The sequence below is a fragment of the Triticum dicoccoides genome, chromosome 2A (assembly GCF_002162155.2).
Source record: "Triticum dicoccoides isolate Atlit2015 ecotype Zavitan chromosome 2A, WEW_v2.0, whole genome shotgun sequence".
NCBI classification, from domain to species: domain Eukaryota; kingdom Viridiplantae; phylum Streptophyta; class Magnoliopsida; order Poales; family Poaceae; genus Triticum; species Triticum dicoccoides.
Genome location: NC_041382.1, coordinates 788,469,339 through 788,492,706, shown reverse-complemented (window position 1 = coordinate 788,492,706; position 23,368 = coordinate 788,469,339). Strand labels below are relative to the sequence as shown.

At 45.7% G+C, this 23,368-nt stretch overlaps 2 protein-coding genes and 1 pseudogene across 2 annotated transcripts; 1 reads left to right on the top strand and 2 right to left on the bottom strand.

Annotated features, from left to right (window-relative positions):
• Window positions 1-281: 281 nt before the first annotated feature.
• On the bottom strand, window positions 282-3,316 carry LOC119352548 (annotated as a pseudogene).
• A 13,149-nt stretch (window positions 3,317-16,465) lies between these two features.
• On the bottom strand, window positions 16,466-18,026 carry LOC119352546. Its single transcript, XM_037619140.1, has 2 exons — window positions 17,885-18,026; window positions 16,466-16,873 (listed from the first exon to the last, which is right to left on the bottom strand). Exons 1-2 carry the CDS (start codon window positions 18,001-18,003, stop codon window positions 16,615-16,617), a joined length of 378 nt encoding a protein of 125 aa, XP_037475037.1. The 5' UTR covers window positions 18,004-18,026; the 3' UTR covers window positions 16,466-16,614.
• A 3,768-nt stretch (window positions 18,027-21,794) lies between these two features.
• Window positions 21,795-22,970, top strand: LOC119358518 (F-box protein At5g03970-like). Its single transcript, XM_037625021.1, has one exon. The coding sequence runs from the start codon at window positions 21,795-21,797 to the stop codon at window positions 22,968-22,970; it is 1,176 nt and encodes a 391-aa protein (XP_037480918.1).
• The last annotated feature ends 398 nt before the right edge of the window (window positions 22,971-23,368 follow it).

The following is a 23,368-nucleotide window of genomic DNA, read 5'->3' as shown; positions in this document are numbered from 1 at the left end:
TGGACGCGTGCGGCGATTCAGGGCGGGATCGAGCGGCCAGGAGCCGGCCGCTCGTTCCGTCTAAATGGTGCGCGTGCACTTTTTAGATTTTAGGGAGAAATAATGCACCTATGGCTTCCTGCTCGCCTGTCATTGAAGAAGAAAACAAGGTCAGTAACAAAAGGGAGACTTTCACGGCACAACAGCACACGGTTTTCCTCCAGGGAAATATTAACAGTATCACGGCACAACAGCACAAAAGCTGGACGGGAAATAAGTGTAAGCACAAATACCTTGGCTAGTCATCTAAATATCTGATCCACTTCCTTTAACTTTGGACATGTGTGTATCTGAACCTTCTTTATGTTTGCAACTGCCTCTGCTCCACCAAATGAAACTAGGTCCGGACATTCATAAATACTCAGTTCCTCAAGTGATGCAAGACTATTGCTCCAAATGTCACCTGGAATGGATGTTATACCCTGGCACTCACTAATGCTCAGCGAGACGAGGGATGTGAGGTTCTGTAGGCAGCTGGGAACATATGGAGAAATATCGCCGCAGCTCCTGAAGCTTAGTCTTTGGAGAGATGATGGCAATACAAGCCCCCTTTGCCAGTTGAGACTTGGGCAATTGGAAACCATGAGATGTTTCAGATAACGAAAACTCACAAACCTTTCAACTGGAAGGGACACTAACTCGGGGCAACATATGATTTCAATATTCTCAATAGCAGATAGATATTCTTCTGTTAGGAGCTCATCAAGGGTTGACAATTTATCACAGAACTTAATGTGTAGGATAGTAAGGGGTGGGAAAGATCTAATGCTGCTAGTACCCGTAGAAACGGAAAGGCTAGGGGAGCCTCCAATAGAGGTAACCGAGCTGCACCAAATTTCCATCCTCATTAGAGCTGGAAGACTCCACGTTTGTAGTTGTATGGACGTGGCAATGTGGCATTGACAATGAAAGGAGGTGAGGGAGCAGCAGTCAATATTGCAAATGATACTAGAACACAACAAATTGAGCTCCCTGAGGGACGGCGAAACCAATCTTTGGAGGCGCATGTTTGGACAATCAGCTATGCACAGTTCTTCAAGGAAATGAAACCCCCCAAAAATCTCAGTTGGTACAGATGCTAACATCTTGCAATCTTTAATTTTAATTTTCTTGATGCCAGGTACATAACTTGGTTGCAGAAAATCTTCTAGGCTTGATAAATTTTTGCACCCATCAATACATAGGTTTGTCAAGGACAAGAAAGTACCAATTGCAGGTATCTCGTTTAGCTTTATGCTCTTCAGTCCAACACAACCTTTAAAATCAAGAGATGTTAAGCCTGGCAAGTTTTGTGGTTCAAACCAGCTTGGGAGCAAGAAACCGACATAATTCTTGACATAGAGACGCTTGAGGCTGATAGGAGGTTGCAGGCCTTCAAGTACTTCTGTATCATTGTTGGCTGAATCAATTGTTAGTTCGTTTACTTCAAATTTTTGTAAGCGGGTCAACTTATCAAAGTCAGCGGGTAAGCTCTGTAGCTTGCATTTCTTGGCATATAAAATCTGCATATTATATAGCCAACAGAAAGTTGAAGGAATCCTCTTCAAAGTACATGGTCTGGAGATTTCAAGGTACCGAAGATGCTTCCAATTACCGATACTATCTGGTAATTCATTTGTGAAGGCACAAGACATCACACGCATACGTGTAAGTTTAGTACACCAGTGGTCCATTACAAAGCATGTTCTTTTCCCCAAATTAATCTTGCAAATTAGGGTGCGCAGCTTCGTGTACTTGCATAGTCTCAACAAGTTGGAATCATCAAATTCACTGCTAGGGAGTATGTATAGATGGCGAACATTCTGGGGAACTTTACCAAAGTCACTCTTATTTCGTAAGATGAAGCAGTCATGCTCTGAAACTTTTTGTGCCATGTCATGCAGCAAGTCATGGATTACATATCCACCATTAACCTTTTGAAAGAAGGACCGCGACACAAGGTCTTCAAAATACTGATAGCAAATATCTTGAATGGGAACACCACCTTGAGGCTCCACAAAGCCTTCTGCTACCCAAATTTCAGCTAAGCATGCCTTCTCAAATTTGTAATCTTTGGGATACACGGCGCAGAATGCAAAGCATTGTTTCAGATAGAATGGTAAATACATGTAGCTCAACCGAAGGGCAGGCAAAATCTCGGTTTCCTTTTGTTTCAACTCCCACAGTTCACTCTCAAGTATAGAACTCCAATGCGATGCTTGATGGTCCATGCTTAACATGCGCCCTAGAGTTTTAGCGGCCAAAGGAGAACCCTTCAATTTAGGGAGTATTCTTCTCCCAATACGCTCTAACTCAGGATCATTGCTAGAACCCTCATATCCAAACGCGCATAACTTGAAGAAATTCCAAAAGACATCGTCCTTTAGATCTTCAACTATAACAGGCTCCATTGTGTGCACGGCCTTGGTAACATTTGGACATCTAGTGGTGACTAACATCGCACTTCCCTCTTGGACACTTGTAAAAGGTGCACAAAACATTTCCCAACACCGCCACTATCCTTCAAAGCATCATCCCACACATCATCAAGGACTATCAATAACCTTTTATTTTTCACGTGGTTAGAAAGAGCACGCTGAAGAGAATCCAAATTATCAATCTTTGCCTCATTACCAGTGCATGATTCTATGACCTCTTTACTTAACCTCTTCGCATTGAAGTCATTTGAGACACAAATCCAAATTATTAGCTCGAAGTGAGACTTCACTCGTTGATGGTTGCAGATATGTTGGGCCAAAGTAGTCTTTCCAACACCACCAATTCCAGCTACCACCAAAACAGGATGACTCGATATTATCGGTTCACCATTAACATGGTTGCTTGATGATGTGCTTGTTGATGCATAGATTGAACTTGTTTCTCTCTTGCGTTTTGGACGCGTTGGTACATTAAGAGATCCCAATATCTGCTTCAGCTCCTTGCCACGACCAAATATCTTTGTTTCCTTTGACAACAAAGAGGTGGTCTCCGGCCTGACTAATTTTTCAAAGAGATGTGTAACTCCACGAAGCCCCATATTCTCCAACTGACTTGAAAGGTGATTCAACCTTGATTGAACATCATTCATTTTGTAGAAGTTGCCATGAATGACCTTATCAAGGAAGTCAATGAAAGGAGATTGGTTTGCATGGCCTTCAACTTGCACCTTCATCTCGTACCATCTGAACTCATCGATAAGGTCCTCAGCCTCAGACACGGCATCCTTGAGACTTGGAAGGAGCTTGGCCACACGCTCTTCATAGCTTTTCCACTCTGCTCCATTAATGAGGTCGTACATTGCAGGAAGAGTGTCGCAGAGTCGTTGTAGGTCACTCTGTAATCGCATTACATCATCCTGGAGACTTTGCTCCTGTGAGCCACTCCATCGGGAGCGCAGAGATGAAATGGCAGATTTTGCCGACTGAAACAAACTGACACACTCATTGATGGCACTAATGACCCCGATGGCAGACAAGCTCATGGTTGGAGGAGTGGGAATCTGTCTTCGTCCTGTGAGCAAACAGTGGGCAGAATTAGGATTGTGGGTGTAATTTTTGCCCTCGGAATATACAACAAACCACGAAGAAATTATTTTTGCTGTCAGAATATACGACAAGCCACGGAGTAAATTTTGCAGTCAGAATATACAACAAGCCACGAAGAAATTATTTTTGCAGTCAGAATATACAACAAGCCACGAACAAGCTATCGCGCTCGGTAATTATTTTGTCCAGATCCGTGACCACCCATGAAATTAGTCTCAATGAATACATCAGCAGCAAAGCAGGTTAGAGAAACATCATGAATGATCTGGCACTTATTTGCAAACATTTTGTGCTTTGACAAGAAATCATGTACGTGGAATGCATGTTATACTCAATATATATGGATGTCGTGACGTGAAATATACACTCCATGTTGTAAATACCAAATTATCTTCTTCTGACTCCTCACACCTTCATAAGACAGAGCGTTCTGCTTGCCCACCCATACTTCTCCCTTCCCAGCCCCAGCTTACTGAAATTACCCTCGGATTTTATTCTTTGAAAACTGGTGTGTCGAGAGCTAAAGTAGGTTGGTGGTTCAGAGCTAACGTAGCTTGCTGAAATTTCCCTTGATTTTTCTTGTTTGAAAACTGGTTTGTTCAGAGCTAAGATATAAGTTGAACGCAGAAGAAGAAATGAAGAAAGTAAAGGTTCAAGCTCACCTGGATCGGTGCGGCTTGCCGTCGACGAGCGACTCCTTCAAATGCTCAGCAGCTGCAGCAGTAGCACCAGAAGGAGAGAAATCTTGGATGGGTTAGAATGTGAGGACGAGCCTAATTAGAATCTCCTCGAAAGTGTCAACCTTCACGTACATACAAATTGTGGGCGGAACCACCAACCACTGTGGCTTTGTTGGTTTCTCCTTGGCGAGAACGCGCAGGTGCTGTGTCATCATTGTATCCTACAATTTTGATGCTAGATGCTCCTTGTTGCATATACTTTCTTAAAATAAAGGAGTCTTTATCCCCCAAGTTGGACCCAGTCGTGAAAACGAATGAATCAAATACGGAACGAGACAAATACAAGTATATTGCATTCGTGAAAAGAAAACAAAGTACCCCCGGGAATAATGTCTTACGTGTTAAAAAAAAGTGAATTATGGAGTCCTAAAAAATGGCCATCTCATCACGCCGGCAGCAATGAACCATTACTTTTTTTTTGAAATGGAGGTATACCCCCGGCCTCTGCATCATGATGATGCATGCGGCCTTTTTATTAAAAATCCAGAAAGAGTCATCACAAAGGTCTTACAGCTCGCAAACGGAGCAAAATAAAGCACAAAGACAACCGGTATGGTGATAATAAGGACAAGCTCTCTAGACTCCTATCCTGTTATGCGACCGCCATCCGAACCGGTTGAATATAACCCGAGCCATCATCTCCCATTGGTTGCCCCCAGTAACCAAAGGCTCCCCGAAGTCCGTAGGAGTGAGTAAGGACCATGTACGGATCCAAACTGTAGCTCTGAAGATAACCTGCAAAAAATTTAAGTTGTGTTGTCTATTAAAAATCATATCATTTCTGCAGTTCCATATAGCCCATAATAGCGCACATATTCCAATCCGAATATGAGCTGCCGTGATCTTTTCAACCCCAGCTAACCACGTCCCAAACAATGACGCAATATCTACTGGAGGATTGATATTAAAAGCTATATCAATCGTCCTCCAAAGTAACTTTGCAAGTGGGCATTCGATAAATAAATGTTGTATTGTCTCATCCTGAGTACAAAAATAACACCGTGAGTTACCTACCCATCTCCTCTTAAGTAAGTTGTCCTTTGTGAGTATTACTTGCTTGTGGACAAACCACATGAAAATTTTGATCCGCAAAGGAACTTTAACCTTCCATATATGAAGGGACCTCGGGATGGGGCCAGAATTAATTAGATCCATATAAAAAGATTTCATCGTAAATATCCCATTTTTAGTTAACTTCCATTTTGTGGAGTCAGGCACATCGGAGAGTCGAACTTCAATCAATCTCCGAATCAAGTGCATCCATGTTGTCCATCTCTCACCCATTAACGTACGTCTGAATTGGATGTTCAAGGGAATAGTCTGAAGGACGATACCTATGTAATCTCCCTTCCGTTGCACAATATTGTAAAGGGTAGGATATTGTAAGGCCAGTGGTGTCTCTCCTAGCCACGTATCCTCCCAAAATCTTGTTGACATCCCGTTGCCAATCAAGAATTTGACCCTACGAAAGAACATATCCTTTGTTCTCAAAAGTCCCTTCCAGAACGGTGAATCAGACGGTCTGATGGTAAACCGGGCTAGCGTTTTCGAGTGCAAATACTTATTGCGCAGGATTTGAGCCCACATGCCCTCCGGCTCTGTCTCTAACATGTACAACCATTTGCTCATCAGGCATTTATTCTTAATCTCCAAGTTCTCAATACTGAGGCCCCCTTGGTCTTTAGGTCGACAAAGGATATCCCAGTGCGCGATATGGTATTTCCTCAAGGCCTCATCAGACTGCCAAAAGAAACGAGATCTAAAGAAATCAAGTCGCTTTCGGACTCCTTTCGGGATTTCGAAGAACGAAAGTAAAAACATTGGCATGCTAGTCAATACTGAGTTAATCAAAACTAGTCGACCTCCATAAGACATCAACTTGCCTTTCCAGCAGCTGAGTTTTTTTCCGATTTGTTCTTCAATACACTTCCATTCCTTATTGGATAATTTACGGTGATGAATCGGAATACCCAAGTAACTGAATGGTAAAGCACCTAATTCACATCCAAACAATTGTCTGTAGGTATGTTCCTCGTCTTTGGCTTTCCCAAAACAGAACACCCCACTCTTATGAAAATTAATTTTTAATTCAAACAATTGTTTGAATAAACATAAGATAAGTTTCATGTTACGTGCTTTAGCCATGTCATGTTCCATGAAAATGATAGTGTCATCAGCATATTGTAGAATGGACACCCCTCCATCAACCAGATGAGGAACTAGACCCTCTACATGGCCGTGTTGATTGGCCCTGCCAATAATGACGGCCAGCATATCTGCCACAATATTGAACAAAAGAGGTGACATGGAATCCCCTTGTCTCAACCCCTTATGCGTCTGGAAGTAGTGACCGATATCATCGTTCACCTTAATTCCGACACTACCTTTCTGGACTTGAGTATCGACCTGATGCCTCTAGGTTTCACTAAAACCCTTCATACGCATTGCCTGCTGAAGAAAAGGCCATTTGACTTTATCATAAGCCTTCTCAAAATCCACTTTAAGATAACCCCGTCTAGTTTCTTAGAGTGAATCTCATGAAGTGTTTCATGTAATACGACCACTCCTTCGAGTATGTGTCGTCCAGGCATGAAAGCTGTCTGACTAGGTTGAACCACTGAGTGAGCAATTTGTGTCAATCTATTGGTTCCTACCTTTGCGAAAATTTTAAAACTCACATTCAGCAGACAAATGGGTCGGAATTGTTCTATCCGGACTGCCTCATTCTTCTTCGGTAATAACATTATCGTACCAAAGTTGAGGTGGAACAACTCCAAATGGCCCTCGAAAAAATCTTGAAACATAGGCATAAGATCATCTTTAATGATATGCCAACATTTCTTATAGAATTCAGCTGGAAACCCATCTGGTCCCAGTGCTTTATTCGGCTTCATTTGAGTTATGGCCAGATGAACTTCTTTTTCAGTAAACGGTGCAGAGAGAACATCGTTCTCCGCTGCCTGTAATTGAGGTATCTCATCAATTACAGACTCATCAAGAGACACCGTCGAAGGATTCGGAGGTCCAAAAATTCCTTTATAATAGTTGAAAATATACGCTTTCAGATTTTCAAGCCCCACTATTGTTCCCTCATCTTGTTCAAGCTGAATGATCTTCTTCTTCCTATGTTTACCATTTGCAACCATATGGAAGAACTGTGTGTTGTCGTCCCCTTGGACAACCTTAAGCGTTTTCGCACGCAAAGCCCACTTGAGTTCCTCCTCTCTCAAGAGAGCACGAAGGCCTTGTTCAGCCTCGGTCTTGGTTCGGTGCTCATTAGCGGAAAGAAGAGTGGTTTCAGCCTTTGCATTTAGTGCCTCAATGAGCTGAGTTAGACGTTCTTTTTTTTGCTTATAAATCCCACTCTCATTCCTGGCCCATCCTCTCAGAAATTGTCGGAGGTGTCTAATCTTATTCTGCCATCTCTCGACATGGGTCCAATCAGTAACTGGCTTTGCCCATTCGCGTGCAATCATCTCCATAAATCCTTCGCGCTCAAACCAGCTTTGCTCGAAGGAGAAGATGTTTTTGTTTGCAACATGGGTAGCCTCACCCGAATCTAAAAAGAGTGGTGTATGATCTGAGATCCCTCTTTGCATCGCATGAACCGACACCAAAGGATACTTTTGTTCCCACTCCACACTAGCAAGTACCCTATCCAGCTTTTCATAAGTCGGAATAGGTAACGAGTTGGCCCATGTAAACTGTCTACCGGTGAGCTCAATTTCTCTCAAATTGAGGCTCTCGATAATCATATTGAACATCATAGACCAACGACCATCGAAATTGTCATTATTCTTTTCTTTTCTTCTCCGAATGATATTAAAATCACCCCCGACTAGAAGTGGCAGATTTTCATCTCCACAAATCCGCACTAAGTCGGCAAGAAAATCGGGTTTAAATTCAGGTTGCGCTGCCCCATATACCGCAGCGAGCGACCATCGGAACCCATCCAATTTTGATCTCACCTTGAATTTAACTGAAAAGTCTCCCTGCACCACATTAAGCACCTCTAACGTCTCACATCATACTCCTAGTAAAATGCCGTCGGATCTTCCTCTAGGCGGTAGAATGTGCCAATCAAAATCTATACCACTGGAAAGGGTTTGAAGGAATTGGGATGTGAAATTATCTCGTCCAGTTTCCAAAAGTGCAACGAAATCTAAGTGGTGCTCTAATGTTGTCTCTGCTAAAAATCTTTGTTTAGCCAAGTCTGCTAGACCTCTGCTATTCCAAAAGAGTCCTTTCATAAGTCATCATGAATTTTTTTCTTAAGTTTAACTCTAGCACTTCTGCGTACAGTCGAAGTAGGATAGATTTTCCGCTTCCAGGGACGTTTGAGCTTCTCCTCAACACCCTGCGGGACGATAGAATCATCCAGACCAGACACTGCCTCCTCCATCAAGAGAGGCTCTACCGTGTCTGAGATCTCAACCTCCTCCTCATCTTCAGCCTCGACATTAGGCAGGAGATTATTACAGATATTTGCAAGATCATTTATTCCTAAATTATTCATTTCATTGTCATTCATAGGTTGGATAGAGGCAAGATTACGAATGATCTCAGAAGCTCTCTCCGCTTCCATGTCTAACAGATCATTAACGGATTTGACAACCTCGGTTTCATTTGATCCCAAAGAAATGCCTAAGTCGTTTGCCTTATCAACAATATCATTCTCAGAGAAATGTAAAATTGAACAACTAATATCAAAGGACGTACCTGCAGAAGTCTCGGCATGGCGAAGCATGGCGGCCCTCTTGGCACGCGCTAGCTGCAGGTCGTCCGCGTCCAGCTGTCCCTGGATCCGGTTGCTGACACGCCTGCCAGCCGACACCGGATCCGCAATCCCGCCAAAAGCAATGAGCTCCTCCGTGGTCCTCTCGCAAAGGGTGTGGTCAGGACTCCCACGCCCCTCCCTTATCGTTGGTGAAGGAGGGTAGGGCGTGGTGGAGTGAAACTCCACTGCGAGTGTCAAGGGGGAGGAGGACCGTGAAGACGCCTGCTCATTGATCCCGACCCCCTGACCGCCCGCCGGAACGGTCGACCCTCGGCCACCCTGCTCGGCGCAATACTGCGCAGGGGTAATGACACGGGGCTCCTCCCCGCATCTCACCCCTGGCTCGCCACCGTGGATGGAGTGATCCTGTGGGGGGGTTATAGCACGGGACTCCTTCACGCACCTGACCCCCAACTCGACTGGAGACGTCGAAGAAAGAAGGACGCCATAGACCTCCTGTCCAAGCGCCCCTCCCGCTGACGAAAGGTCGGGCTCGCATGTCTGGGTGTGATGGGCATCCTGCCCATGGCCCCCACAATCTGCGGCCTCCCCAACAGAATCCATCATCGCGCCTGGAGTAGGCTCTGCGATCGTCACATCACCGACTAGGCGCGACACTAGTGGAAACTCAAGCTCTGTCGGGTCATCTGCCTCGACCCTGGTGCTACATAACGTATTAGGAGCGGACCCCGGTGCAAATGAACCAAAGCGAAGCATGTTCATCGGAGTAGTGGACGGGGGCGCCTCTTTGGTAGAACTGGCTACCTTATCTAGACGTGTGGCCGGCCCTTTGTCCGACTCCGGCATAGTATCATCGGGCCCCTTATCCTGGTTCCCGGGTGCGCCGCCACCCTCGGTCGTATCCATGTCTTGTGTCGCATTTCCCTCCTCGAAAACTGCAGTATCCTCGATCTCAAGTTCTAGTACATAAGTGACTCGAGCATATGTCCATCTGACTATATCTGGTATATGCTCAATACTCGCAACACTGACCAAAAGCCTCGCAGCGTTATGTGCGCGTGTGAATGGCATGTCAACCTTTTCTGTCTTACCGATCAACACACCCAAGCTCCAATCAACCAGAAAATGTTTTACCAATTTAGGTGGCATGCCATAGAAGCGAACCCACACCTTCTCCAAAGGTGTACCCTCAGGTTCCTCCTGCTTCCACTCGTCGAAAGCGATAACAATGTTTGTGCTCGTCACTCTGCATAAACCCCACTTAAGAAAATGCATCTGATCCTCTTTTGTGGGAAAATCAACCTTATAAGACTTACCTTCTAACTGCTCCAGTTGCCACTGATAATTACCCGGTACTAACTCACGTAGTTGTCTGACAATCTGAGCCTCGGTCAACTGTCCATTAGTAACTCTGATAACTGCCGGGAAGGAACTCTCAATCATCTGCGGTAGAGGATCCACCTCCGGTGTCTCAAAAAACATCAACTCTTTACAGCAGGCCCAAAAAATGTTAATGTCAGGCTTAGGACCGGCGAGAAGAGGGCATTCCCCGGTCACATGTTGGGAGCGAAGACAATAATCACAAAGCTCATTCGTACACTCTGCCACGAAGTGACACTACTAGGGAAAAGCCTATACACAGAATCTTACCAGCAGCGCTCTTCAAAATACCACGCTACTGCTATTTAGCAGCAGCGCGTGTCGTCAAAACACGCTGCTGACAGGAAAATAGTAGTAGCGCGTCCACCGCATACAGCGCTACTGCTATAGTTGCCATGACCTCGCCCCCCCCCCCGCTAGTTATAGCAGTAGCGCACTATACTAAACAACGCTACTGCTATTCAGATTAGCTGTAGCGCGTTTTGGCAAACGCGCTACAACTATCCCTACCTTATCCCCACGCGCACAACCGGCCCTCTCACTCACACTCTCACTCTCGCCCGCATAACCGTCGTCGTGCGTTGCCGCCGCCGCCGCCTTCGTCCGTCCGCCGCCGAGGTACTCCCCTCCTTCCGTCCCTCCTCCCTCCTCCTCGCACATCCTCCCTCCGCCTGCGGCCGCCCCTCCCTCCTCCGCCGCCGCCCTCCTCCCTCCGCCTGCGGTCGCCCCTCCTTCCTCCTCCGCCGGCAACCCTCCTCCCATCGCCCTCGACCTCGCCGCCCCTAGCTACCTCTCCGTCGCCCCCACCCCCTGCCACTAGTTAGTACTAGATTTAGTAGTAGTAGATGTTAATTTAGGGTTCATAGCTAGTACTAGATGTTGCTTAGTTAGTACTAGATTTTTAGTTGTAGTTGAACTAGTTTAGTAAGTAAATTAATAAACTAGTTGAATTAATAGAAATAATGTATTTTTAGTAAAATAATTAATATAACTAGTTGAACTACTTTATTTTTAGAAAGAACTAGTTTTTTTCTATTTATAGTAAGTTTATATTTAGTAAGAACTAGTTGAATAAATAAAACTAGTTGAACATGTCATATTTGTTGTTATTTTTTAGTTTAAGCAATTATTCGGGATGTATTAGTGATAACTTATATGGTTTCAGGTGACCACCGTCGTCCCCGTCACCGACCCCCTCCGACATCCCCGCCGTCGTCCCAGTCACCGACCCCCTCCGACATCGAGGTGAGACCAGCCAAATATCCTTGTATATCTTGTGTTGTTGCTCAAATAAGATATGTGGTTGACCAAGTGGCCGTTCATGTTCAGTTTACATCTCCAAGTGGCCTATGTTTTGCCGGAGTGTTGATTAATTTCCGTTCCGGCAAATTTCAGGCGCTCGATATGTCCTTTTTTAGCAAAGGTCATGCCCGATTTTGTCGTGAATTCTGGCATGACTTGTGCTAAAATATGTACAGGTTTAATCTTTGAATTATGATTGTAGGAAATGTCGTACTCGGACGACGACGGTCTCCCGGGGGAGTGTAGCTGGTGCCACGACGATCGAGGTATGTGCGACAGGTTCGTTCGGCTGGACGAAGATCGGCGCTTCAGCATTAAGCTCGAGGAGACCTTCGATTGTGAAACGGTACGCAACAACGACAAGTGTTTTTTTCGTAATTAAGCATGACTTCAACTATTTCAACGTCTAATTTTCATATTTTACAGTTCGACTAGCTTATCACATGCCATGCAAGACGCTATGTCTTGGAGAGGATGGGTTTTGAAGACCATGAAAATTTTGAAACAAAGAAAATACACCTAAGGACCCATCATGATATAGATTTTGAAGTAAATCTGTGCAATGCTCAGAGCGTAACCCATTTTGGTTGCCAAAATTGGGAAGCACTTTGCAAAATGTATGGTTTTTATGAGGGTATGATTGTCACCATGGATCTTGGTGATCCTAACAGCAAGGAAGACAATATGGACATTTGGGTCCTTGTTGATATGCTTCCGATTGTACCGCTATGTGAGTTTCTCAAACATAGTTATTAACTAATTTATATTGTTTATTTCAAAATAGTTGATAGCTTATTTCCATTGACAACTTATTTTGATTCTTTAAAGACTGTGCGGAAGATGATAGATAAAACCCACTACACCGATGGCACCGAATTAACGTATAAGGAGAAAAATCATCTGATCGCATTTTGTACTCTTCTTGAGAATTACAATGACTATTATCGAACTCCTCCAAATTATGGTGAATACGTGCCACTAGTGCATGTGTTGAACCACGATAACTTCTCTGGAGATACCCTGGTAAGATTTTTTACTATTACGACATCCGTGCATCTTTTGCATACTTCTAAAACTAGTACATCATTGCTAACTACAAAGTTATTATTATGTTTTTCAACAGAAACTCCCGATGGATTGTGTGCCTCATCTGATGTCTCTGCATGGTCGCCTCTCAGTTCCGAACATACTGCCAGGTAAATCTACGGAGCTCACCTATGCATATCGGATTTCTAAAACCCGTGAACACATGATCATCAAAGAATGGAAGAAATGTATGGACATTCGCAAGCAGGTTCTTGGAAATAACATTGAGCGAAAAGCAAGAATTGGAGATAGGCTAATCTCCATTCTCCATAATGGAGAGTCAGGGGCTATCTTGTTTTTTGCTCTTTTACCTTAGAAAATGTAGTAGGTCTTAATCGAATGTAATAGGTCCTATGAGGTACAATATGTTTATTATGTGGTAATGTGTTAGAGTTGCTAATGATGATATTGAGGAGGTGTTATGTGATGTCAATGATGAAAACGATGATCTTGAGGAGGTGTTATATGACAATGATGTATTATGATGATAAGTTGTTAATGATATGATGATGATGATGATATTATTATATCATGGGGTGAAAGAACCACGGATTAGTTTCAAGTGGATGGACATCCACTTGAAACTAGTCCACGGTTCTTTCACCCCATGATGTAATAACTCATTATGATGTAAAAACAATCTCTAAATTCCTGTTGTATGAAAACTTGTGTAAAGGTGTATGAATACAACATGAAATAGAAAAGAAATAAAATACTAAATAATAGTAGTAGCGCGGGAGAGGAGAAGCGCTACTACTAATTACCAGTAGCGATTTTCTGTAGAAGCGCTCCTACTAAGTCAATTTAGCAGTAGCGTGGGTCCAGACGCGCTATTGCTAAGCATTAGCTGTAGCGCCTTATCAGTAGCGCTCCTCCCCGCGCTACTGATAGACCCAAAATCCACGCTATTGCTAGGCTTTTCCCTAGTAGTGTGACCCGGTTCACCACATCTATAGCAAGGCAACTTTTTCTTCTTAATTGCCCACTTAGAGAGCTTTTCGCCCTCCGCTTTTTCCGGTCCTTTATCAGACATACCGTCCCTAGATTTGGCACCTCCAGTAGACACCGAAACATGCACTGCTGCCAAAGCCCGAACCGCGTCCACTGCTGCCGCGGGTAACTTGGATGGGTCTCCCTCCCCCTCAGCTGAATGCTCGAGCACCTCCTTCGAGGCCAAATCTACAGCAGGTGGCGGTGGTGGTGGATAATGTCTAGGCGGGGGTGGTCGTCTCCCTCTCCCCCCGGTGCAGTCCCTCACCATAAGCATCATATCCGTCATCTCCCCACTGACCGTAACGGTTGTAATTCCAACCATCTCTGCTAAAACCAGAGTAACCATCACGCCCTTGCACGCCACGACCCCTTCCCAGGGCAAGCGCCTTGGCTGCAGGTGGCTGCGCCACTTCCTCCGGCTGCCGCGCGTTGGTTTTGGCCGCGTGGGTCGTCGGAAGTGCACATGAAGCAGCAGCCCCCGGTCGCGCGGACGCATGGGCGCCCCGACCAGTCCCGGCTCGGGGTTGCACTCCCGTTGCCCCGGTCCCCGCTGCCACCCGCGTTGGAGGGAGCAGACCGCCCCGTCCGCCCCCACCGGCCGGCGTGGCACCACGGCCAGCACCACCAGCCCCAGCGACTGGCGACGCCTCCTGACCGGCCGCTCCCGACTTGGCGTCAATTGCCGGCAGAGCGCCGCGACCAACTCCGGCAGAGGCCGAGGCCGCAGCGGTGGTAGGTGGCCCTCGCTTGGACGGCGGCAGACCACGACCCGCCATCCCGCCGGCGGTTGAGATCCTCCTCGCCCGCCCTGTCCCGAGCGAAGGAAAGCCAGAACAAGAAAACCTAGACTCGATCGTAGGCAGAACTGTCTGCGGCGATACATGCACGTACGTCCGCACCGGGCTGCGCGAGGCTTGGGCCTCTGGTTGGGCCTCGCCCGCACCAGGAGAATCCACGACCATCGCAACATCCAAACCCGCATTCAGCTCAGGTCCACAGCCCAATAACACATTCAAACGAGCCCGTCTGGCTGCTCGAACATCGTTCGCCGATCTCGCCACCGGCGATCCTGGCGGCGGCGGTGGCCGGCAAAAATTGCCTTTCTTCTTCTTCCTTGTGACACGAGTCCAATTTTCCGGCAAAAAATCATACAAAGTTACCGGGTCTCTCTTTACCTTGGGAAGCGGCCCGATCCACGGCTTCATGGTCGCCTTGGAAGTCACAGCTTTTGAACGACGCCGATCACCTGTACTCGTGGAGACCGGCAATGGGTCGGCATCCGGTGAGGCCAACCGCATTCCGGTGACTGCGTTGACGATGGGGATGTGGCACTCCTCCTGATCTTTGTCATCACTCTCCAAAAGCGCCCAAAAACGTCCACCCAGTCTCGCACGGATCACCGGTTCCGTCAAATCGATCATCACCAGTGTCTTCGAACGTAAATCCAACTGCACGCAATCGCCAACAACGACATCATAAACATCAAGTTTGAATTTAGAACCTACCTCAATCATGTCGCCGTTCGATAGATAGTCGCCGGCGAGTATGTCATTCTCCAGATCGAGAAGAACCAGCCACCGCGAATGCGATGTGAATCGAAGCCTCCCTTCGATCCAGATGTCTGAATCAGCATCGTCGGAGAAGATCACCTGCCATTGAGACCACGATCTACCCTCCTGTCCGATCTCACCGCGCGGCTGATCCCCATGGTCACCGCCCGATCTCGTCGCCCCCCCTTTTCCTCCGAATGGCACCGCGAGGGACTTGGGAGATCGCGAACGGATCAGATGGGGCTCCTTCGCGCCTCCAGACGGAGAAGATCCAGACGCCGGCGGCGGTAATCCAAGCCCCTCGGGCGGCCTTGTCTCCGCCTCCACCATCGGCCTGCTAGACTTAAGTTGGAGAAGAGCCCAAGCCATCGCCGCCGTCGTCGTCATAGCAGAGAGGCCAGCAGAGACGCTCGAGTAGCGTTAGCCCTAGTTGTGCTCTCCCCGACCTGATCTCCGCGAGGCATCCAAAGAGCGTACATCCAATGAACCATTACATAAACTGAACTGTTAATCTGTCGCAGCTTGAAATGCAGAAAAGGAAATAAGCTGCAAACCAAACTGTTCTCTCTAGTTACTAAAACCTCAGCTAGTAAAAGAAGCAGAAGATGCTGTGCTCCAGCATCAGCAGAAACCGCCAGGCTTGATTCCTTTCAGTGACCAAGGGAATCAGATGTCAGGCCGGCTTCTGGCCGCTCAAGAAAATGCTTACCAAGGCGAAACGACACCATCGATTTGGCGAGAACACCCAGTTGATGAGTCACAACAATTTTTGAAGAGGCTTGACAAACCCTCCGCTGCCAACCAAAACGAATACAATGAAGTCCCTCTTGGTTGAAACGAAAAACAGACGACGGTCAAGCCTTTTCAAAGAAATCGACGAAGTTCCTCTTCTGCAAAGGCTCCGTACTGGGACAAATACCAACTCTCTACCATTAACACACCCGGAAATGAGATCAGCCGAGAATGGAAGCCGTGCCTGAAATCAAAGAAACATACATATAAATATAATGATCATGTTTGTTTGTTGGGATAAAAAAGTGGTGGAAGACCTTCTTTCCAAGAAAGACCTGAATACATATAGATATAGTTTCTGTAAAGTCATCTACTCCTGCTTGTACCAAGAAAGACCTGATTTCCCATCTTCATTCATCCTCAGGCTGTGCCTCGTGAGTTACTACTTTTATTTAGTTGTTGGTTGAATCTCAAAGTCAATGGGACCATGTGATGTTTAAGCACAATGAATCAACGACAATGCAGAGGACTTAATCTTGTCTATCGACCTTGTAACGGACTCCAGCGCTTTCACCGACTTCAGCATGGCCTCCTGCAGCTGGGCGTGCTTGAGCTGCAGCACTCTCTTCTCCTCCGCCTGCAGCAGCTGAGCGCGCTTGAGTTCCTCCTCCTCCAGTACATGGTCTCCTCCAGCAGCAGCCGGGCACGCTTGAGCTCCTCTTGCCGTACTCTGTTCTCCTCCCGTGGTTGAGCCGCTCCTCCTGCAGCTTGAGCTCCAACAACAACATCCTGTCCATGCAACATGGCCGGTTAGCCCCAACCCCAGGGAATCACACACACACATATATACAGGCCATGCACAGGTACAAATTGTTTGTTGTAACAAATATGCCTGCCACTATTGTTGATAAGCATTCAAGAGGAAAGAAATTGATGGCTGCATGTGAGTACCAAAGAAATGGATAGCAATATATATAGCATATTAGTATGCTACTGATGGCTGTGCAAATGACAGTTCCCAAAGTGATTGACCTATTCATCTTATGAAACCCGATTGCTGCAAAATTGACTTAGCATGAAAATGTAACCAACCACAACGATTGGTCGAGTATTTTATATAGGATCAGCAATCCAGGTGCGATCCGCTGGTCAATATTGCTGGACCACATCATCTCACCTCATGTCTAGATCGATCCCTATACTAGTCGTCCCCATTTTCCCTACACAGAGTGGGGGCAAATAAATAATAATGCAGATGCTAACTAAACAAACTCACCCACATAAGTAAATCATCACCTCAAACAGAATCAATAATTCAATATCTCCAAACGCCATCGTCAGGTTGAGCTGTGGTGTTTCAACAGTACTATTTTTTGTTCACATATTTGGCCTAACAGGAAAATTACACATTTGCTATGACAAAGATCATCCTATACTACAGAGGTGTATCTATGAGTATAGGATGGCAATCAAGCAGTTTGGTGTCCACGAGGAATTGACCTTGGTACCAAAAAGGCTGCAAAACTAGGTGGTCGGCGGCACATTGCAGATTAACGTACTAGTTGTTATTCAATGGCCTCTCAAGCATGGGGCCGGTGCAAGAAAGGTCAATGAATATACAAGGTTCAGATCAATATACAGGTCAACCAAATTTTAAGTATTGAGCAGTAAGGTGTGCTGATGCACATCATGGTTAGAAAAATAATTAATCTCCATGAATGGACAGTGCAAAATTTCAAGTATTGCACAGCCATTCCGTCTCCATCACCATATATAGACATACAAGAAATTTCTTCTCACCTTGCAAACTGCGGCGAGAGATGAGGGGCTTCAGTTTCAGTTTCAGTTTCACGCGGAGAAGGCTGGACGACGCCGGCGACGGATGCTCCGGTGGAGATGGGGGAGGACGAGCGGGACATGAGGACGGAGAAAGCGTGCCGGCGGCGGCCGGAGAGCAGGCGTGGCGGCGGATGTAGGAATTGTGCCAGAGGTTTCTCTTGGGGGTGGAACGAGAACAGAAGAAGCGGTAGGCTCAACCCAGTAGACCCACTCAGCCAGCCCAACTCCACACCCACTGAGCCAGCCCAACTCCACACTAGTCCACACAATCAAATCATCTATCCTCTAGTAGACTAAAAAACAAAAACAAAAAATTCTATCCTCTAGTGGATTCACAAAAAAAAAAACTATCCTCTAGTAATCCTCCAAAAAAAATCCTCTAGTTTCTCAAAAAAGAAAAAAAAATCCATACATACCTCTTCCCCTAAACAATAATCCATACATACCCTCTTTAATTTCCAACTTCCTTTCTCACCTTCCCAGATCATTTTTATTCGGAAAAACTAACGCCCACACGTGTGGGCGTTTACAGATCACCCACACGCTTTCATCACCACTCATTTTGCTACGCATGAATAGATGACATCAACAGATTTTTTTGGTTTTCGGCTTAAAAATGTTTTATCTCCTAATTAAAAAGTGAATTAAAAATCCGTTTTCACCATTAAATCCGTCTTGACGAGATCTTCAAAACTAGACCCCATGTTGATATGTTTTGAAGAATTTTTTTTTTGCCCAGAAGTTGCCATGATGTTTACGCTATAGTCGCCATAGTGCTTAAACTAAAGTTGCCATGTGGCAATTTTAGTTGGTAGATCATGGCAATTTTAGTTTTTTGATGATGGCAATTCTAGTACATTAACCATGAAAATATTTTTTGCATGAACCATGGCAATTTTAAGTGCATGTATCATGGCAATTTTAGTTTATGGTGCATGACAAGTCTAGTTTCTTAATTCCCTGTTTTATAATATGTTAAAATTTACTTTTAAATGTAAAAAAATAGCTGAAACATATCATGGCAACTTCAGTATAAATACCATGGCAATTCATGTGCAATAGATATGGCAACTTTTAACCCAAAAAAATTTCGTCGAAATATATCGGTATGAGATCTACTTTCGAAGATCTCGTCGCGAGGGATTTAATGGTGAAAACGGATCTTCAATCGGATTTTTCATTTAAGAGATAAAACATTTTAAAAACTGAAAATCCAAAAAGATTTCCACATGCATGCATGACATGGCGTAGTCTGTGTGTTATATGACGTGTGGGCGGGTTTGGCTCCCACCACATGTGTGGGCGTTAGCGTTGTCTTTTTTATTTCAGTTTTGCTAGAACTCATCTAGATGAGATATAATTTGATCCCATTTACCCTTTATAGCCATTGGATGTGATGCTATAAGATGCATGTGTGTTGACATGCATTGTGTCTGTTTTTGTTTTCAAAGTGAATGAGACCAAATTATATCTCATCTAGATGAGTTCTAGGTACTCCCTTTTTATTTACCTACTTATATATGTATATCCTATGCATATGGCTAACCTTCTTTTTGGCGGTTGCACCTGGATGTCACCAATGTTCAATGTTGCCGTCTTACATTGCAAGTTTGGGGTGTGAAGGAGACTTGACCTTGCTCGGTGGTATCACCGGACAAAGAGTAGGCCCGTATGATAACTCTTAGGGATCTTTGCGGATCTATAGAAACAACATGCCTCACAGATCAAAGTAACCTTCTATGTCTATTTCATGTCATGTTACTTGAAGCCCACAATCAAGCAACACAATTTCAGATGGATATGTTGTCGCACTAATCTTTGACCAGACACAACTCTGTTTCCTTATCTTGGATCCATCACCGTCGACCAACATTGCACTGTCATTCCCCTAGGGTTCCATCCGAACGCGACTGAAATCAACAAGGAAGTGCTTCATGTTGACGGACACGCCCAACGATTCTTGGTGGTCTTGGTAGTGGCAGATGGTGAACACAAACAACAAAGACGAGTGTTTCACCTGTGTTTACTGGTCGGGGACTGGCGTATGGGGGTAATGTCATCTGAAAACCCATTACGTCCGAGGTTCCGAACATCCTTCCTAGTGGAGTTTCCACGGATCCTATAGTGCTTGTTGGGGGTCCCTTTCACTGATACGCCTCAAAAATATCTATCATTATTTAGAATTAAACTCTATTATGTTATCAATTTTATATACTTTTTACTGTAATTTATAATGTTTTTGTGGACTAACTTATTAATTTCGTTTTTTTGCATGGTAATACGTGTCTCATTCATATCATAAGGATTACAATACAAGTCACGTAATGGCCGACATGACAAAACTAAAAAGATAGCATAACATCTTTGAGCTTGACACCAACGCCCGCCACCTGCCTCCGGCACCACCACAGCAGCCACCAAAAAAAAGAATGACGGATCACCTCCTCACCCGAGCTCGACGTGGCTCCATCGCTGATATGCAGCTTCGCGGACCTCCAAGGTGGCTCACCAAAAGTGAAGCCCTTGCCATTGAACGAATCAGACCGGAGCAACATCCCGGACATGCCATCGAACTCCAGATCTGGCACCCCACCACGACTAAGACGCCGAAGGAGGAAGCCCTGCCATCCATGAACCACGACCCGAGCACACGTTCCGTCTTCTAGCTGTCGTGGATGCAGACTACAATCTGCATCCGCTCCTGGACTACCTCCCATGCTCTGCGCCGACGCCGGAGCAACAGCGGAGCCCGAAGACACATGTCCACCACGAGGATGTCGTCTCCGCCACGTCATCCTTGCTTGAACAGACTGATTTCCAAATCCATCACCAACCATTGGACCGATCGCCTCATTGGGAAAGGATATGAAGAATCTTTATTTAGCGCCGCCATCACCACCGCCGAAGGCGAGACGATGAAGAACCTAAAAATCTAGACTACGTAGGCCTAAACCGATCCACACGCGTGGATCCGGCGACCCCCCTCACCACTGACGACCGAGGTCGCCGGCAGATGGGAGCCGCCGAAGGGACGGCGGTGGAGGAACTCCCCTGGCGGCGGGCTCAGGAGATCACTTTTCCTTTCTTCGAACCGAAGAAAGAAAACTCTTGTCATATAACTTGTTAATTTAGTGTCCAGTGTTAGTTCATGTTTGCTGATTGTTTTTGGTTTCACAGAAAATCAATATCTACGGAGGTCAAAAAAGTAAATGTGATTTGTTTCAAAACTTTACTAAAGTTGATTTGGTAATGAAGTTTCTGTTAAAAGTTAATGCTATCGTATTATTCGTGAACGGATGGAGTACTTGTTTGTCTGGATATTAAGGTGGTGACCGACAGGCGAATCCGTGTCTTTCAGATGGTTTTTGTGTTGCTATGGTGCATCCTAACACTGGTGAATGGAGAAACAAGTTCAGTACCAACCATGCTTAAAGGTGGGCTGGTAACATGATTACAGACTTACTAGTTCTTGAATTTCCAACAGTAGCTTTCGCATGGAGATTTTTTCTTAGTCTGTATATCCAGGCGAAAGACCGAACAGTTCAGTATCTTGCTTGAAGACAAGTATAGGGAAAATTCTAATATTTCCCTGTTTCTCTGATGAGGGAGTACAAGATCTAACGCCCAGAAATCCGATTCCTACTGTGGGCATGTACAGCCTCGATCGAGAGTAGGTCCGACTCCGGCATGACATATGTTTGTCAGTTTTTTTTGTCAATTCCCAGATTACCCCTCGTGCTGTAAACCTAACCCAGCCCCAACCCTGTCAACGACCTCCTCCGCTCGAGTCGATCCGCCGCTCGCTGACCGCCCCTAGTTCCTCCGCCGTCACAGCCGTCGTCCACTGCTCGCCCATCATCAGGTGAACAGGATGACGGCCAGCCTCGGACCCCGCTGCCGTCCCTGCTCGCCGGCGGCCGGTCCACTGGAGGACGAAGACCTGCTCTGCGAGATCCTACTCCGCCTCCCTCCGCAGCCCTCTTCCCTCCCGCGCGCCTCCGCCGTCTGCAAGCGCTGGCGCCGCCTCGTCTCCGACCCCGACTTCTCCCGCCGCTTCTGCCACCACCACCGCCGAAACCCTCCGGTCCTTGGCTTGTTCATCCGAGGCGGCGACGGCATCCCCTTCGAACCTACTCTCGATGCCCCCAATCGTGTCCCGCCTGGGCGCTTCTCCTTGCCGCGCCGCGACGGCGCCATTTTCATCTCCCTTGGATGCCGCCATGGCCTCGTACTCATCTTAAACATACGGCCGATCCAGGTCCTAGTGTGGGATCCCATCAATGGCAAACAGCACCGCCTTGACATACCCACATGGTTTCTGACGCATGGGACCAAGTCCATGAATGGAGCAGTGCTTCGTGATGCCCGAGATATCCAACAATTTCATGTGGTCTTGACAGTGGTAGACAACGTCGACGAACAAAACAGACGGGCGCTCGCCTGTGTTTACTCGTCCGAGACCGGCATATGGGGTGATCTTATATCAGCACCGGTCCCATCCAAGGTTCCCACCTCGCTTCTTATAAGTGATGATGCCACCATGGTTTGTACCATAAGGCCCGGTGTGCTTCTTGGGGATTCACTTTACTGGATTCTTAGTGGGAATTTTGCTGGAATTCTCAACTTTGATTTGAAGAAGCAAAGCCTAGCTGTGATACAGGTGCCACGACATATACTTCAAAATGGGTTTTACAACTCCTGGATTGTGCGGGCAGAGGGTGGTGGCCTCGGTTTACTCTGGAAAATCGACCATAGTTTCCAATTGTGGAAGAGAAAGACTGATTGTGATGCTGTTGTTTCATGGGTTCTTGAAAGAACTATTGAACTCAATAATCTACTTCCCCTCTGTGCAATATGGAGCCAAATAATTCTAGGGTTCGCCGAGGAGAATAATGCGGTGTTCGTGTGGACAGACGGCCTCCTCTTTATGGTTCATCTTGATTCATTGCAGTTCAAGGAACTTTGCGAGCCCAGAACCATTTCTTACTATCATCCATTCGAAAGTGTCTACACTCCAGGTAATAGCATGCCTTCACATATACACTAAAGCTAGTACAAAGTTGAGTCACTTATTTTCGGACGGAGGGAGTAACTTGTAACTTTGTACCAAGCCAATTTTTGATAATTGGTTGACAGAATTATGATTCACACCCTTTTGTGTTAGGTTAAGCTTTTTAATTAACTACTGCCATATATTCATTTGTTTCCTTTGCTGCTTGATGACCTCTTAACATGTCACGATTTTGTTTCTGCAGTATTTCTGTTTTGATTCTTACATAGATAAAATAAATCAGTTAGTGGTGTCTAATTTTTTCGTGTGCTTTCTAGTCAGGTGGTGGGTTGAAATTGGTGTACTGTTAGACTTATATATTTTGTTGTTCAGGTCAAAGCTAGCAAACTGTCTTTTATCAGGTTATTATATCAATGTGCATACAGTAAAAAAAA

Coding starts and splice junctions, on each gene's coding strand:
- LOC119352546 (XM_037619140.1), bottom strand. CDS start 18,003: ATGTCCCGCTCGTCCTCCCCCATCTCCACCGGAGCATCCGTCGCCGGC. Junction 16,874..17,884: donor CTCTCGCCGCAGTTTGCAAG/GTGAGAAGAAAT, acceptor TTGCATGGACAG/GATGTTGTTGTTGGAGCTCA.
- LOC119358518 (XM_037625021.1), top strand. CDS start 21,795: ATGACGGCCAGCCTCGGACCCCGCTGCCGTCCCTGCTCGCCGGCGGCC.